This window comes from Panicum hallii, chromosome 8, assembly GCF_002211085.1.
Source record: "Panicum hallii strain FIL2 chromosome 8, PHallii_v3.1, whole genome shotgun sequence".
Lineage (NCBI taxonomy): Eukaryota > Viridiplantae > Streptophyta > Magnoliopsida > Poales > Poaceae > Panicum > Panicum hallii.
Genome location: NC_038049.1, coordinates 7,302,437 through 7,318,318, shown reverse-complemented (window position 1 = coordinate 7,318,318; position 15,882 = coordinate 7,302,437). Strand labels below are relative to the sequence as shown.

General features: G+C 43.6%; 1 protein-coding gene across 1 annotated transcript; it reads left to right on the top strand.

The window, feature by feature from the left end:
• The first annotated feature begins 6,416 nt into the window (after positions 1-6,416).
• Positions 6,417-14,139, top strand: LOC112903595. The gene is made up of 2 exons (XM_025972842.1): positions 6,417-6,674; positions 13,639-14,139. Exons 1-2 carry the CDS (start codon positions 6,417-6,419, stop codon positions 14,137-14,139), a joined length of 759 nt encoding a protein of 252 aa, XP_025828627.1.
• The last annotated feature ends 1,743 nt before the right edge of the window (positions 14,140-15,882 follow it).

The following is a 15,882-nucleotide window of genomic DNA, read 5'->3' as shown; positions in this document are numbered from 1 at the left end:
GCAATTGCGGCTTATTTTTCGTTTATTCAGGAATTCGAATTGGCCATCCATATTTGTTCATACTAACCATTTAATGGGGTCCACAGCAAGTGGTCCCCCTGTCTATAATTTTTGTCTGATATAACGTATACATAATTTGATTAGGTAGCGCGCATAAGACATACACGTGTCTACTATCCCACGTGGCAGCATGTACAATGGCATTTAGATGGAGATTCCGGCTTACATCAGCAATGCATGTCTTACGAGCCCAATAAGATTACTCATTTCTCTCCAATAAAAAAATACTTTTTAGTAATAGAAAGTGCTCCAATAAATTACTAATTCTATCCCTAATACCAAAATATTCTGGTGATCGCTAAAATACACCTCTCTTTTATAAGGCGGAGCAGGCGCAGGCAGAGCGCAGGCGAGCGCGTGGCGGCGCCTCCGCGCGCCGCGTATCAGGGCGAGGCATCCGCAGTGGTTGCAGGGAGAACTGGAAGCGCAGATCCATGCAGGTGAGTTCATGCGTCGCGTAACCCCCAATCCTTTTGCGTTTGGGATTTGATGTTGTTTGGTGGGGAGTTCATCGACATTTGCATTTGGATTTCGGCGAGGTATTCTCAGCGGGGGAGAGGAAGTGGAAGCGCAGATTCAGAACTCAGGGGTGGTAGGGGCGGAGTTCACGACACGCGCATCCCCAATCCTCTGCATCAGGTTTATCGACTGATTTTTGGGGGCGAGGCATCCGCAGGCGCAACGCAAGCACGCAGGCAGCAGGGCAGAGCACCACTGGGGTGCTGTGCTGCCAGCAGGTGCGCCCGTGCGGCGTCCGCTGGCCGGCAGGCAGAAGTAGCGCACGGCTAACGCACGAAGGCAGAGCAACACTGCAGAGGCTAAAATGAATTCGATGGGAAAGGCATATTGCAAGGCTAAGGCCAAATTGATCTTTTTCACATCGTCACAAGCATTTCAATACTTTGCAATAGGCATTTTTGTCAAATAGTGAAGTATTTTCAGTACTTTCCTATAGATAATTATATCAATTGCTAGAGGCATTTCAGTACTTTTCCAGTAGGCAACTCGGTGCATTTATCCAGGTAATAATGTGTTAAGAACATAGCAAACTCAGTGTATTTATCTTGGCAATTCTTCCGATTTTTCAGATATGCAACTCTGCAACAACTAGGTAGAATAATGCAAGTCTTTAGGCAATATATCTCACATGCACACTATTTTTCACTACTACAAGTTCTCTAATCAAATCATTATTTTGCAGGTATCCAGCAGGAAAGAAAGGAGGAAGTACCGGGAGAACAAGACGTGCAGATTTGAAGCAGATCACGTAGATAAAGCAGGACAAAGTAAATACTTATGTGGAGTCATGTTGTGCAGTGGATTTTGTGTGTACATACGTGCCTTTGTCTATTTGCATCGATCTGTTTTGTTCTTTGCTGTACAATTTCGCATTCGCGTTGAATGGAGGGCAGATTTGCTTTTGGTTTTGTGCCGTACGGGAGACGCGAGACGCGCTGGTTTCTACTATTTCTAAAAACAGCATGGCCGTACGGGGAACTTATAATACGGCCGGCCGTAAGTTAGCGATTTCTATGTACGATGGATAATGGACGGAGAAAATATATAGAATGCGAGAGATGATTAATCGTTGGAGATGCTTTTAGCTGGCACAAAACCTACGAACTTATCTACACTACAAAGCCATTGGTACAGAGTAGCATGTTCAATTCGTAGGAGGCCACAGACACTTGCCAGCAGTTTTCATCCACCCCTGTTGTGTTCGATGAGGAAACCACGTAGAGGGAAGAATAATAAATCCTCACCCTTTATTCATGTATTGCAACTTTATAACATCAAAATTTAGTTTCATACTCACAACATCCGCAACATTTTTAACAGTTTAATTAAAATCACCATGAAATATGTTTTGATAGTACCTTTATTTTTTTATACTATAGATGCTTAATGTGTTAGTATAATTTTTCTAAAAATTCAGTTGAGCTTGGAATAGTTTAACTTAGAACAAAACAAATGTAATTTAGAAATAGACGAGTACCAGAGTAGTTATCTTTTCAGGATGTAGAAATCTAGATTAACCCTTTTTGAGAATAAAAAATTGCATTACAAATGTTGTCTTCGTCCAATTGGGGAAGCTTTTGTGGTGCAGAGCCATTTGACAGATTCCTACAAATTCTATTGATATGGTTTTGGACGACAAATCGATTCAAGCTGGTTCGATCCAATTATATACTCCACCCATATTTAAAAAAATATTGTTTTAGCTTTTAAAATTTATCCCACAAAGAGTGTTTGTTTAGCTCGTAGTAAGATCCATCTAATTAATACAATGACAAGTAAAAAAATTGTATACAAAAGCGCATATAACTAATCAAATGCTTAGTAATACTACTTTTCTAGTTCCAATGCATATGTATTTATTAAGGATCTAGAAAACCAAATAAACAACATATTTTTCAATCACAATTGCTATAGTAACTAGGATGCAACAAAGTTATTTCCTAGGATGAGTAGTTTATCTGAAATTACTTAAAAGGACAATCTTTTTAGAAAGGAGGAGTAATTCTCTAATTTAAAGAGACAGCACAACATCACGGCGTGAAGGGGGTTTTCCTGATCGTTTGGCAGAGTCGAGTCAACGACACGGTGTTCACGTGGCGCTTCGTTCGTCCGTAGCTTCCCTTCACCACCACTAGGCATGCATCAGGGCCCAAGATCCACGCTCCCCCTCTCCAATCCCTCATCTCCTCTCCCACGCCTCTCCGGAGCTTCACCGGAGTGAGCGCTCTGTAGTCTGTAGGTACATTCGACACCCACCCGTTTGCTGCTGGCGATGGAAACGCGCCATCGAGCGAGCTCGACAGAGTAGCTGCCAGGACGTATCGCGGTCGGGGTAGAAGAAACACCACGAGCGCCGCTGTGGCGGGCCGTAGGATTCTAGCAAGCCCGACGGCCATGTGCTCAGCTGACGGTAGCTTCAGTAAAGGTGAGGTCATTGTTGATTTATTTTTGCTTTTTTTGGCCTACTCTATGAATTTCCGTATTGGTAATCTGACTAAGTGTTTCAAATTGCTAAGCTAAAACTATAATTGGATATACAAATGATGGTTATTTCTCTGATCCCCATAATACCATATCTCAAACAGGCTTTATATTTCTACAAGGTGGTACGGCTATATTGTAGATGTCATCCAAACAGACTCTAGTAGCCACATCTACTAACAATTCTAAAATAATTATATTATACGAAGCTTCACGTGAATGTATATGACTTCACAGAATAATCGATCACATACAGCAGTCGTGTGATATTGGTTTAATCATGAAACCGACAATTATCTATTAATATAATTCTACTTGTATTGCACAAATGAATACAGGTTATATAAATAGCAATATTATGAAACCGATTGCTCCTAAATTATTTCATCCTCATGAACTACAGAAAAATGGAGAGATAAAAATCTTGCAAAGAAGTCATGTGATAATCTTGCAGATTTATTCATAAAGACTTTACCTACATCATTATTCTAGAAATATGTTTTTGGAACATATATGAGACGACTTAAAGATTTGCAAGTATTAAGTAGAATAAATCCTTGATATAATCTATTTATAATCCTCAGATTATAGATATTGCACTCTTTTCCTAAATGAGTTTTTCCTATCATGGTTTTCTCATACATAGGTTTTTAATGAGGCAATATGCATTACAAAGCAATCACATATGACATATATCATTTTCTCCTATATTCTCCCTTTGGGTTTTAAAGAAGTTTTTCCTATGACATATCCATACTTAATCTTATATTTTTCCCACCAGATTGTTGAAGAAGATATTGTTTACAAGATCACAGGAAAAAATTGATTAAGGGGGATTGTTGTGAAACATTTCATTAGTGATCAATTAGATTAATTATTTACTTAATTAATGACATGGATAATTGAAGGGGCCTCTCCAAGGGACACCTTCATGCCCATTGGGCTTGTATATATGTAAACATGTACATCAATGAGAATCCCTTGTCACTTTCATTCTCTCTCACGTTTCACTTTCAACATATTTGGTTACATCACATTTTTTTAGATAATGGGGTATAACTCAGTTCAATTAAATATCTGGATATTTTTAGCTACTAGAGGATTCTTGATTCTTCGTTCATATACTTTTGTAGATGAATTGAGGGGTCTTGAATGGCATACACGTTTTAAAATTATTTTGGGGATTTGCAAGGGCTTGCTTTATCTTCATATGGAGAAGGATATCATCCACATGGATCTCAAACCTGCCAATATACTTCTAGATGATAACATGGTGCCAAAAATTACAGATTTTGGTCTATCAAGACTTGATAACAGTTCACAAACTACAACTACATCACGTCTTATATCACCGTGAGATACATTAAATAACACATTATTGTTTGTGGCATTTACTCTCTCACATGTTCTTCATGTCAGTGTTTTGATGTATATACTATTATCATGCAGAAGATACTGTGATCCAGAATACCTTTTTTAAGGCAAATCATCAAGCAAGTCAGACATATATAGTTTAGGTGTAATAATCATGGAGGTGGTGACAGGAAGTAATAAAGGGATGCCCAACATTACTAAAGTAAGGGTGATATATATCCCACCATTGCATATGACCCCTTTTTATCATTATGCTAAAAGTAATTTCCTGTATGACAGTGCGCATACATGGATGTGTTTATGTCGGAGTAATGGCAAACATTGTGGACTATTAAATTGCTCCTGACAGGTAGTATCACGAACACTAGTTAGGTGTCGTCTAGGATTGTTTGCTGTGTTAGGCAAAGAATTCAATGGAAGATAGAAGGAAATTGAATCTTACGCAAATGAGTCTTCTACAAAGAGAATAGGGATGTTTCCGGCAGCATCAAAACCGGGCCAGCAACAAAGCTTGATCATATACTGAATTGGTTATGTGGCTCTAGTAGCACTCCTTACGTCACTCCCCGTGGGAGCAAATTTCAACCTAGACTTAAAAAAATCCCCTCGTCTGTCCCACACAAGCACAAATCTAAGGTCCGGCCTAGGTTGTCAATCGTTTCGCACGGGCTATGGTGCCACTGTATAGATGAGTCGTGCCTGAAGTCGTTCTCATATAAATTACAGTTCTACACGTTATTAACATGTTGGAAGATGGTATATATCGCATTGGGATGTAGCTATTTCTTGAAGTAACCTTTTTGTTCTATTGTTATAGGCACAACAACAAACCAAACAAATAATTGTCATGAAAGCCACTAAGAAACAATATAATATTATTCTATATATTTGAAGCGTTCTTTCTATACAACAATATAACGATGTTCTGCTAGTGACATGAGAATCTTGGATATAACAAAATAATGTTATGTATTGGCAGTAAAAGGTTAGAGTGGCAGTTGGGAGAATAAACAAAACAAAACAGTGGAATGAGTGTTTAAATTTCAAACTCAATTGAATGTACCTTTCTTTCAAATTTTAATTTGTTTGTCCCCACTATCTTTATGGTGGCATTCAAGACACTGCAGTAATCTAAAACTAACTAAAGAACAAAATATTTCAAAACTTTCTTAATTTGAAATGAGAAAAAAGGAATAAAGATCTACAACGATTCGTTTTTATAGGGTTGAGGAATACAATGGATTGAAATTAGCTGCAGTCATGCTGCTTACCGGAAACATATTGTGAATTCATTTTCTCTGTACTTTTAGAATTTTAAAATGGGTTACTGCGTTGCTACATGTATGCCATTATTTGGTATGCTTTAATTTTTTTTACCACTGGGATTTTACTTTCGCATGATGAACATTCTAGGTTCTTATGCGAACACTTCAGTTTTCACCGGAATTAGGATTGTTTGACATATATTCCAAACGGGTCATACCATTGATCATTTAATATAGCTAACGTTATCTGGGCTATATTCATAAGATGATGCATGTTAATTAACATCATTTGCAATGAATGTTTTGGTAGTAATATCTGAACTATCATCGTGAAATGGCAGGTACTTAGAAGATGGATGCACAGTGGATGAAATCATCGAAACATACACCCTTGGCTTATCAACAAGTGACAAAATGCCTGGAATTGGCGCAAAGATGCACACAACATGACCCGACACGCAGACCTGACATATCAGACATAATAGATGAGCTCAACGAAATCGACACTAACGATGCCCAATCCCATGTAAGCGCATATATGCTCCTTGATCCTCAAGAGCACTATCAGCTTTGACAAGCTGTGGTAAGGCATTTTTTCCTCCATCTCAGGTAATCCCTTGCTCGGAGAACATGCTTGCGATTGAGCCACTGGAAATACATTTTCCCTTTGAAGAACTTGGCCAGCAGATATTTCACACAATAGAGCTGAAAAACGACATGGATGGCTACTTTGCGTTCATCACAAAGACAAGCCTACGCCGCTTACGCACTGAACCAGAGAAAGGCATTGTCCCACCACGATCCAAGTGCAGTGTCACCGTAACAATGATGCAAACGCAGGTCAGGGCGCTGCCGCCAGATAATCGCTACAAGGAGATCATCACCGTGGTGAGCACCAGAGTGGATGGAGGTCTCACTGTTATGGATATAACTGAAGACATGTTCATTGAACTGGACGGTGAAGTGGTTGATGAGGTGAATGTGATGGTTGTTCTTGGCAAGCCACCGTTGGAAAAGGAATCCTAAATCAAATATTCTGAATTATCAATAGGCGGTAGAGTCATCTGGATTCTGGAGAGGCGGCAGAGTTCCAAGGAGAAATCAATGTCCAAGATGAAGTAGAACCTGCTCTATGATCAGAAGATGACATGAATCTTCTTCAGAACTAATATGTACTTTTTAATAAGACTATTAGCTCTTCCTTGCAGCAACGTAACTGCCACTCCAGTAATCTTTCTTTCTAATCGAGATTTGGCACTGTCTTATTGAAGCACTGTTCTTTCCGTTGATCTCATTTTAGAATAGAATTTCTGTTCCTTCACTGCATGAAAATACTTGTTCTTTTTTCTGGACAGCATATCATAACCTTGTCATTGGGAATTGGTGTGGAAATATTTGTGGTATTTCAAATTAAATTTGATCATACGAGATCAGAATAATACGAATCCAATTGCAATCCAGGATCCAGGCTGGGCTTTTTCTTTCCACAAGCACGTCTGACCTATCTTCCCTCCCCAGCCATCTACCACCATCAAAAGACCGCTGACCAGTCGCCAAAATCGAATTGATTGTAACTACAGGGGCGCACCACGGTGGAGGTGAAGCTTTGCTCTGGCCCCTGCTTGCTTGAGGAAAATTTTCTGATACCCCATCAGCAGGCACCTCTCGGATCGATACTTATGAAATCGGATGCAAATAGCACCTTTTACACACTTAAATCCAAATTTGAATATGAACATGAATATTATCGGATAAGAATACAAAACGAATAGTTTGAATTTGGATTCAGATGCCTTCTCAATTTGAAAGATAGTTTCATCGCTAGTATCAATTTTATTTATCAATCATTCTATAGTAGAGACTAGAGAGCCAAAGATCAGTATATAGCACATTCACATAAACATAGCTAATAAAAAGGACATACTTATGAATACATAACTTTTATAACTAAATATGGCAAACAAATTATAAAATGTAATGTAAATAAATAATTCAATAAATATTCAAATAATGAATAATTAGCACATATGTAAAAATGATTTTGTCGTTAAATAAATAAGTACATTAACAAATATAAATAATTTCATCATTAAACAAATAAATTAAATAATTAAACTTAATCTGTATCATTAGTAATATTAGAAATAACACTATTAGGCATTTATCATATGGATAGCTTTTAATCATTTTAAATGGTGTGCATCACTAAATAGTCATTGAGATAAATTTAAAATTGTTTCACTGTGTACTTTTTCTTTTGGATATTCCACATTTATTTCGAATACGGATATAGAATCTAATAGAATTCTGATACATCTATATGTCATCCATATTAAAATAAAAAATGAATACGGATATCCATATTGATGTTTTTAGCGGATACAAAAACAGATAATTCAAATTTTTATATATTCCCGAACGGAGCGCTGGGTTTAGAGAGGATAGCAACTATATATTGCACAACTTGTCCTGGATTGTCCGTAACTCCGTATGCATTCCACAGGTCCAATATCCCTATATAGCCCCAAATCTTCAGATGAAACTTGACTCGGTATTTATTTGGAAAATTGACATCTCAACTTGAAGACTGATAGTAACACAAACTGCAAAGTTCTGTAGTGATGTGTTGAAGGTGTTTGCGGTGTATTATGTAATACCCCGACTCACTAGCATAGGTGGAGCTCCCGTACCGCACAGTGGGGCAGCTGCCCCCACCTACTGACGGAGCAAACCCCCCTGAACCATGGGCTATCCCGGTGGCCGGAGCAGCTACTGGAGACCCGGACCTATGTATTGAGCGTTTGGGTCGGACAACCAGAGGAGAAACAAGACCCGTAATGGGCCGGGGAGGCAAGCATGCACGTCGACGGTCCAATTATTTTATGGCTACAAGCCAGCAACGGCTGTTGCCTGTTGGTAGTCCCGTACACCCCTGTTCGTTGCATCTGGAGACGACGATTCAGCAAGGTGGTGAGCAACATCAATGAGATTTAGCCCCTGCACGCCTGCACCGCCCGCTGGCTGCTGAGGACCAACCACTCCTTTCCTCCCTGTGCGCCGCGCCGATGAGCTAGTGCTTCTGCTTGCTTGACGCCTACTAACTTGTTTTGCTTGCTAGTTTAGCTTTGTACTGCTAGACGACGAATTATTAGGCATTTTGTAGTACCATTTACTATCAAGCCGTTCGGCTGGGCTGTTTGCAGCCGCTGGGCTGCTTCCGGCTGGGCTGGTCAGCCAAGCCATTCGGCTGGCCTTATCCACCGTAGCCCGTCCTCCTTTCCTCTCACTCCCTCATTCCATCGATGCCTCTAGGGTTTCATCTCCCTCTCCCCCACACTCCGCCGCACCGAGAGGAGAGGGAGATGAGGGGCCTGTGGAGGAGGACGACGACGATGGAGGCTGCCTCCATCTAGATCTATTCACCGCCGCCGCCTCACCAAGAGGAGAGGGAGTAGAGCGGTCTGTGGAGGAGGAGGACAACGATGAAGACCACCGCCGCCTAGATCTCTCCGCTGCACCCCCCAGCATTGAGAGGAGAGGGACCCGTGGAGGAAGAGCACGAGGATGAAGACCGCCGCCGCATAGATCTCTCCATCAAGCCGGCGGGCAGAACAACCATGCCGAGCAAGCATCGATGCTTGCACTGCATCGACCCGCCTCAGCATCTCACCTCCGCTACCCGACTGGTACACCCTCTCACACACCTCTACCCTCCACCCTTGCTGTCGGCGTGAGCTGCAGCCGTCGATGAGCCCACTGTAGTGAGCCGTAGGACCAGACCTTCTACCTACTCTGCAGGGACCCGATGCGTAGCCTAGATCCGCCTTGTAGCCCGGCGCTGCCGCGGACCGCTGCTTCGCCGAAGCACCGCTCTTGATACCGGCAGCAAAATCGTTGTTCTCGATGAAGATTCAAATTAGCTCCCCCTCAGCCTCATGTGGAAAGTTAGCTTATTCCTCAAATTCCTGTATTAATTGCTGTAGCACGTAGCAAATTCTGCAAATGCAGCTTGCCATCAAGCCAACTAACCAACTATTGATCCCAGGCAAATATGGAACCAAACATACCTATAGTTCATAATGATCCAGAACTACCTGATATGCACTAGTGTTTGCAACTGAGCTATGACTAAGCTCAGCAAGGAACTAATCATACCTATAGTTCATATTATAGATCAAATACTTTCTCATAGGTTAATTTTTCTTATAGTTGTGTATGTTTTCATACATTTGAATTCGAATTCGTTTGTCTCTTGGATAATCTATCTTCAATGTTAATGAGCATTGAATAAAGAAACTTAGTTGATGCTAAATATTCTAGTCACATTAGAAAGATTTAGTTGTACTAGGTAAAGGCCCGATGCTACGGGCAATCATCATCGTCAGCCTTTCAAAAGCGGCTGACGCAATGCAATTATCATATGGGTTGGGACGACAACACGGCCCCGTTCCATCGATCCCCGTCGCAAACCATCCGTCGGAGCAGAGGAAGCCGAGCGCCGCCTACAGTTTGCCGAGCCGATTCACCGCGGTCACCGGCCGTTGGACCAACCCGAGGCCGCCATGAGCTTCCCTCACCGATCTGCACCTCTTCCACCTCATCACATCGCCGTTACCCCACCGGATGTCACTGCCCATGGAGCAGATCGAGCCGCCGCTGCCGTCATCTTCTCCGTCCTGCCAAAATTCCGGCCAATTTCATCTGTTCGGCCGGCCCAGAGGAAGAACGGGAGCGCAAGAGCGGAGCGGGTTGGGCCTCGGCCTGCGGGGGGAGGCAAGAGCGTCGCGAGGAGGAGGCGAGAGATGCGGCGGCGGCAAGTGCGAGGGGGAGCGCTGGCGTGCATTTTTTTTTACGTGATAGGGGTGGTGTGGAGGCAGAGCCACGGGGTGCGACGAGGACACTGTGTGCTTTTTAGTAGTAGAGATAGGTCTATATCCATGCATTGCTATGGGAGCTGAAAATTTTCTGATCATCAGGCATTACAATCTAGCAATATGCTGTTTTGAACCAATACACACACATCAACTTTAAACGAACTAAAAGAAAAGGCATATGAAAATTTTCAAAAGATCAAATTTTGAACTTATATTCCATTACTGAACTCGTCAATTGAACCACAGAGGATCTGCTCATTCCTAATCCAATGATCCGGAATCCATGCTCATTGATCAGGGTATATATAAAATTTATTTTCTAAAACATCATGCCTCCTTTCTCAAAATCTTCATGATTGTATCTTGTGGCCATAGCAACCAGCAAAACCTCCAAACATGACACACAAAATAAGACACAGTCAAAAGAAATTGTCAAAATAAAAAAAGAAATTAATGACACAACTCAACATTGTCAAAAGAAATTTCACAAAAAATTGCACACTAGATAAGACATTGATGGGAAAACCTATAGTATTTATGATAGAAATGTTTAACTACAAAATTCCATTAACTCTCTGTCCAAGATCATGTATGCACCTCGAAACATCCCGTGAAGAAATTAATCGGAAAATATCAAGTAAATAACTACTTGTTAGCTGATACTAATATTTAATTTTCTCTTAATTTATCAGATTTTTTCAAATCCTTAATGTCCTGCAAAATCATTTAACAAGATGAGTCTACCATTAAACATGTCACAAAACCTCAAAATTAAGGGCCCGTTTGGTACGGCTCTAGCTTCTTCAGAAATGGCTCTAGCTCTTACTTCTCCGATGAGCAGCTTTTTCTAGCTCTTGATTGGTTTGTTAGAAAAATATTTGGTAAAACAGTTTCTCGTAATCTTTTAATAAAATAGAACAGGATCAAAAGTCCATAATACTCTTATCTCCTTTTCTTCTCTTTTCTTCCTATTTCTTTTTCTTCATACATTTTTCTCTTTCCTCCCTTTCATTTTTCCCTTTCATTCTTTTTTTCCTTGCGGGTCTGCCTGCCTTATCCCCTTCCTGCGGACTGCGGTGGCTCCTTTTCTGGTCCCCTTTTCTTATTTCTTTGCACCGCTCGCGCAGCCACCCATGCCACGCACCGCCTGGAAAGCAGGCTCCGTGCCTCTGCCTTGCGCCAAGGAGCCGCCCTTGCCTTCTTGCTGTCGTCTCTAACCGCCTCCGCTCCACCTCTCGCTCCTGCCGCCTACCTCCTCGTGCTCCTGTAATTTCTTTTTCCTCCTCCGAAGCAGGTGGCGGTTCCTACGATTGATGATGGGGCAGCAGCGGAGGCCGGAAACGAGGCCCTGATGGTGCAAATCGGCAGATCCGGCGGTGGGCTACCCGATGTCGCAGGAGGCGCCGCTCCAATCCCGGCCATGCGCCCTAGAGGGCCGGCGCCAGGACAGTGAGGCGCTCTGCCGCCGCATGTGCGCCTCCAGATGCGGGGGCGTATGCGTGGCCTAGCGGCATGGGCACGCTTGGGGCAGCGCTTACCGACGGCAGTGCCCCGCTGACCGGTGCACCAGTAGCCGCCTGGGCGGACCTAGCAGCAGGCGCATGGTTGGGTGAGCCACGGCGGCGGCCGGGCAGGCGGGGTGTTGCGGGACGGTCGAGCGAGCAGGACGGGCGGGCAGGCTGCAGCGCGGCGGGCGCATCGAGGCCAGTTGCGGCTGGGCGGGCGGGCCGCGATGCGATGGCTAGGAGGGCGACAGCGAGGCCGGCGGAAGGGCTGCGGCGCAGTGGGCGAGCGAGCGGCGTGGTGGGCGGCGACGAGGCTGGCAACGGCCGGGGCGGACATGCTGCAGCGCGACGGCTGGGCGGGCGAGGTGGGGTGGCCGTGGCTCTGCCGCGAAGCCACAGGGTGGGAGACGCTAACACTACCATTTTGTTAGTAGTAGAGATGTACTGTAATGTTATATGTGCTTTACTGTATGCTCCATGTGTTACATGTGTTGTTATACTTATCAAATTCTTCAGTTGCATGTGTTGTATGTGTTGTTTTCTTTAGTATTTTGGTTATGGTCATGTCATTCATGTGATGTTCATATTTTTTCCACTATTTCACTCTAACTGTTATGCAACATCTACTTTCGACAACCTACATGTAACTATTTCAACACTATTAAAATTATTTTAACGCTGACTTCTCGACTGCAAGTACACTTCTCCACCTTGTTTGCTACAATTGATTTTGTGATCAAGCATGGGACTCCATTTTCCTTAAGGTGACAACTGTCATTCTATGTGCTTAGTTCATTCATTTGTTCATACCCTCAACATGTTGTATCCATTGCCTTGAACATTGAAGTGCAGCTTAGTCCAATCATTTGTTTTGCCCGTTGCAGTTCTCATCAGTTTGTGCAAATACACAGCTCGTGGTCACAGTTGCCCATGTTGGCATCCTCATCAACTTCCTCGTGCTCTTCCCCTCCCGCTAGGCACTACAACCTCCGTTCTAGACGCGGGAAGCCAAGGGCCAAGGCGAGTGCCATGCTCATTACGTACTGATGCTTATTTTTTGTCTTTTTTTTATGTGCTGCTTGTCCTTGCTAATGTAATAGAAGTAGCACACATATCAAATTACACAATACATTTTCACATGGGCACAGATGAGTAACAACCGTGCAAATTGGGACCCGGCGACAGCAAAAATCTTCCTGGACCTATGCATAGCTGAGAAGAACCAAATGAATTACAACAAGATGGGGTTAAGTAGGCTCGGATGGCAACACATGTATTGCAACTTCAAAGAGCTGACAGGTCTGAATTATGGCAACAAGCAGATTCAGAACAAACTGACCACCATGAGAAGAGCGTTCGTTAACTGGCGGGGGCCTTCAAACCTAGAGTGATCTAGGACGTGACAAGAATACTGGTGGCATTATAGCTGATGCATTGTTCCGGGAGCCCCTGCATGGGTACACGGGCCTACCTTCTATTTCGTTCATGTTCATTGCATTTGAGCAGGAAATTAATTTTTTTCCATTGGTGAGATGTATGTTGACCTTGTACCATCTGCAGGACACTAGTGAGGAGCCTGTTGGGACTCAACCGCCCTTTTATGAAGAACTCAATGAGCTGTTCGGCCACACCATCCAAGATAGAGGGACATTAATTAGTGCCGGAGGTGTTAGGAAGGCAACACCCACTACTGAGAGTGAGGACACTCCGCCCTTCGTGTCACAGGATCCCATTGCTGCATCTAGTGTTGGGCCTTCGTCAAAAAGGCCAGTGAGAGAGGAAGTTGTTGACAGCCCTCCTAAAAAGAAGAGTGATAGCTTGGAAGACTGCATCAGAGACATGTCCGAAACCGTGGTCATGCGGTGCTGCCGCGCCCTTACCCGTGAGCAAGAGGAGGTTGATCTGGTGAGGCACATTTTAGAGCAAGACGGTATCGAGCAGGGGACTGATCTGTACTGCATGGCAACACATCTATGCAAGAATGCAGTGAATAGCTGCATCTTCACGACTATGAGAACCAAAGAGAACCAGCATGCATTGGATCAATTTCAGCTGGCATAACAAGTAGTCCCAAGGATCGGCATCTGCGATGCTACTGTTTACTTGTCATTAATTTCAAGTGCAGTGGACTTGTCCAGTTGAACTTATTGCTATTAGGTTTAATTTTCTTATTGCCGTTAGGTTTAATTTTCTAAGCATGTAATGTGGCCTATGTCCTGAACAATGTGTGTTGCGTTGTGTTTTAATTTCCAAATAAGTTGTGGTCTATGATGTCTCCCTCACATTACTTAGATAATATTCTGCACTTGGTTATCGCTAGGTAACACACATATGGTTTCCATTGATTGCATCATTAAGTAATCAGGTTGAGTTTGATTTTGTAGGAGATTGGAGGGGAAGCAGCAGCAGCTGGGAGGCAGGAGCAAGGGGTACATGGGTCTAACTTCTGTTTCGTTCATGTTCACTGAATTTGAGCAGAAAATTAATTTTTTCCATTGGTGAGATGTATGTTGACCATGTACCATCCGCACGACACTAGTGAGGAGCCTGTTGAGCAGCAGTAGCTTGGAGGCAGGAGCAGGGAGGGGTGACCAGCAGCAGCAGTGAGGCACAATCAGCGAGGGGGACCAGCAGCAGCAGCACCTGGAGGCAGCAACAGGGAGGGGGAACCTGCAGCAGTAGATACATTTGCAGGTTCCTGCATACTTGTGGTGATGTTGTAATAAACTATGTGCAGCTGCTATTTTCTTGTTTTTTAATCCATTCTTACTATCCTTTGCTGTCAGAGCAATGCATGAGAGAACAGCCAACATTTGGAATCCAAGGGGGCAGATCTGACGAACTTTAGAGCAAATCATTAAGACTAGGTAACACGTGATCCTCAAGTAATGCATGGCTGTTGTTTCAATATTGCATGGTTATCATCTAACAACATTACGTTGTATGTTGTCTCAAGCCTACTCCCCACCCAGGGTGTTGTCATAATCAGCAGCGCTGATGAATCGAACAACAGTGACACATCCAGTGATGCTAGCTCCATCATATATCAGCTAGCGGGAGTAGGAGCCAGTGGCGGAGCTACAGGGTGGTCCAGGTGGGCCGCGGCATACCCTAAGGCCCAGCCCACCAAGGACCACCCTGGCCCAGCCGGCCAGCCCAGAGCCCACCAAGGAGGCAAGGGTAGTAGGGCACAGAAAACAGCACTAAGGCACTCGTGAAGAACCAGTCCAGACTCCACTCCAGCCGCCAGACGCCCAGCATCAGTACTGCCCACCCCAGGCCCCAGCACTCCAGTCTCCACTCTCCACTGCTCCAGCACGGCAGCACCGGCCGTCCGGCCGTCGGCCGAGCTGGCGAGCAGATCAAGGCCGTCCTCCTATCCTGGCGTCCCGCGGCCCCGGCGACCGGCGTCCACGTCGTCCCCACCTTCGCCGGTAAGCGCGCCCCCCCGCCCCCGCGCAATCGCGCATGCGAACAGGAAATGAAATGCCATTCTTTCTCTCTGTTTTGTCAATTTGGTCTGCTGGTAATCAATTTGAGTTAGGGTTTTTCACCCATGAAGGTCGCATGTTTGTTTAAATGCTTGCAAGGAGGCACATTTCGATCTGGCGTCTAGTATGGGTTGAACTACTAGCAGCTACATTCTTGGACCAGTTTGGCTGTTTGGGTATGGATGCGATAGTCAACAAGCATATGAAATTGTTGTGCATGATACAGCTAGCCTATGGAAATCATCATATTCATGAAAACAGCTACCAAAAGATAATATTTTAGTTGTGCAGTACAAATGTGCTAAACCCTAAC

What these genes read in the sequence shown, in the direction of transcription:
- LOC112903595 (XM_025972842.1), top strand. Translation starts at nt 6,417, where the DNA reads ATGGATGGCTACTTTGCGTTCATCACAAAGACAAGCCTACGCCGCTTA. An exon ending in ACGGTGAAGTGGTTGATGAG is followed by an intron (nt 6,675 to 13,638) that starts GTGAATGTGATG and finishes TACCATCTGCAG; the next exon opens with GACACTAGTGAGGAGCCTGT.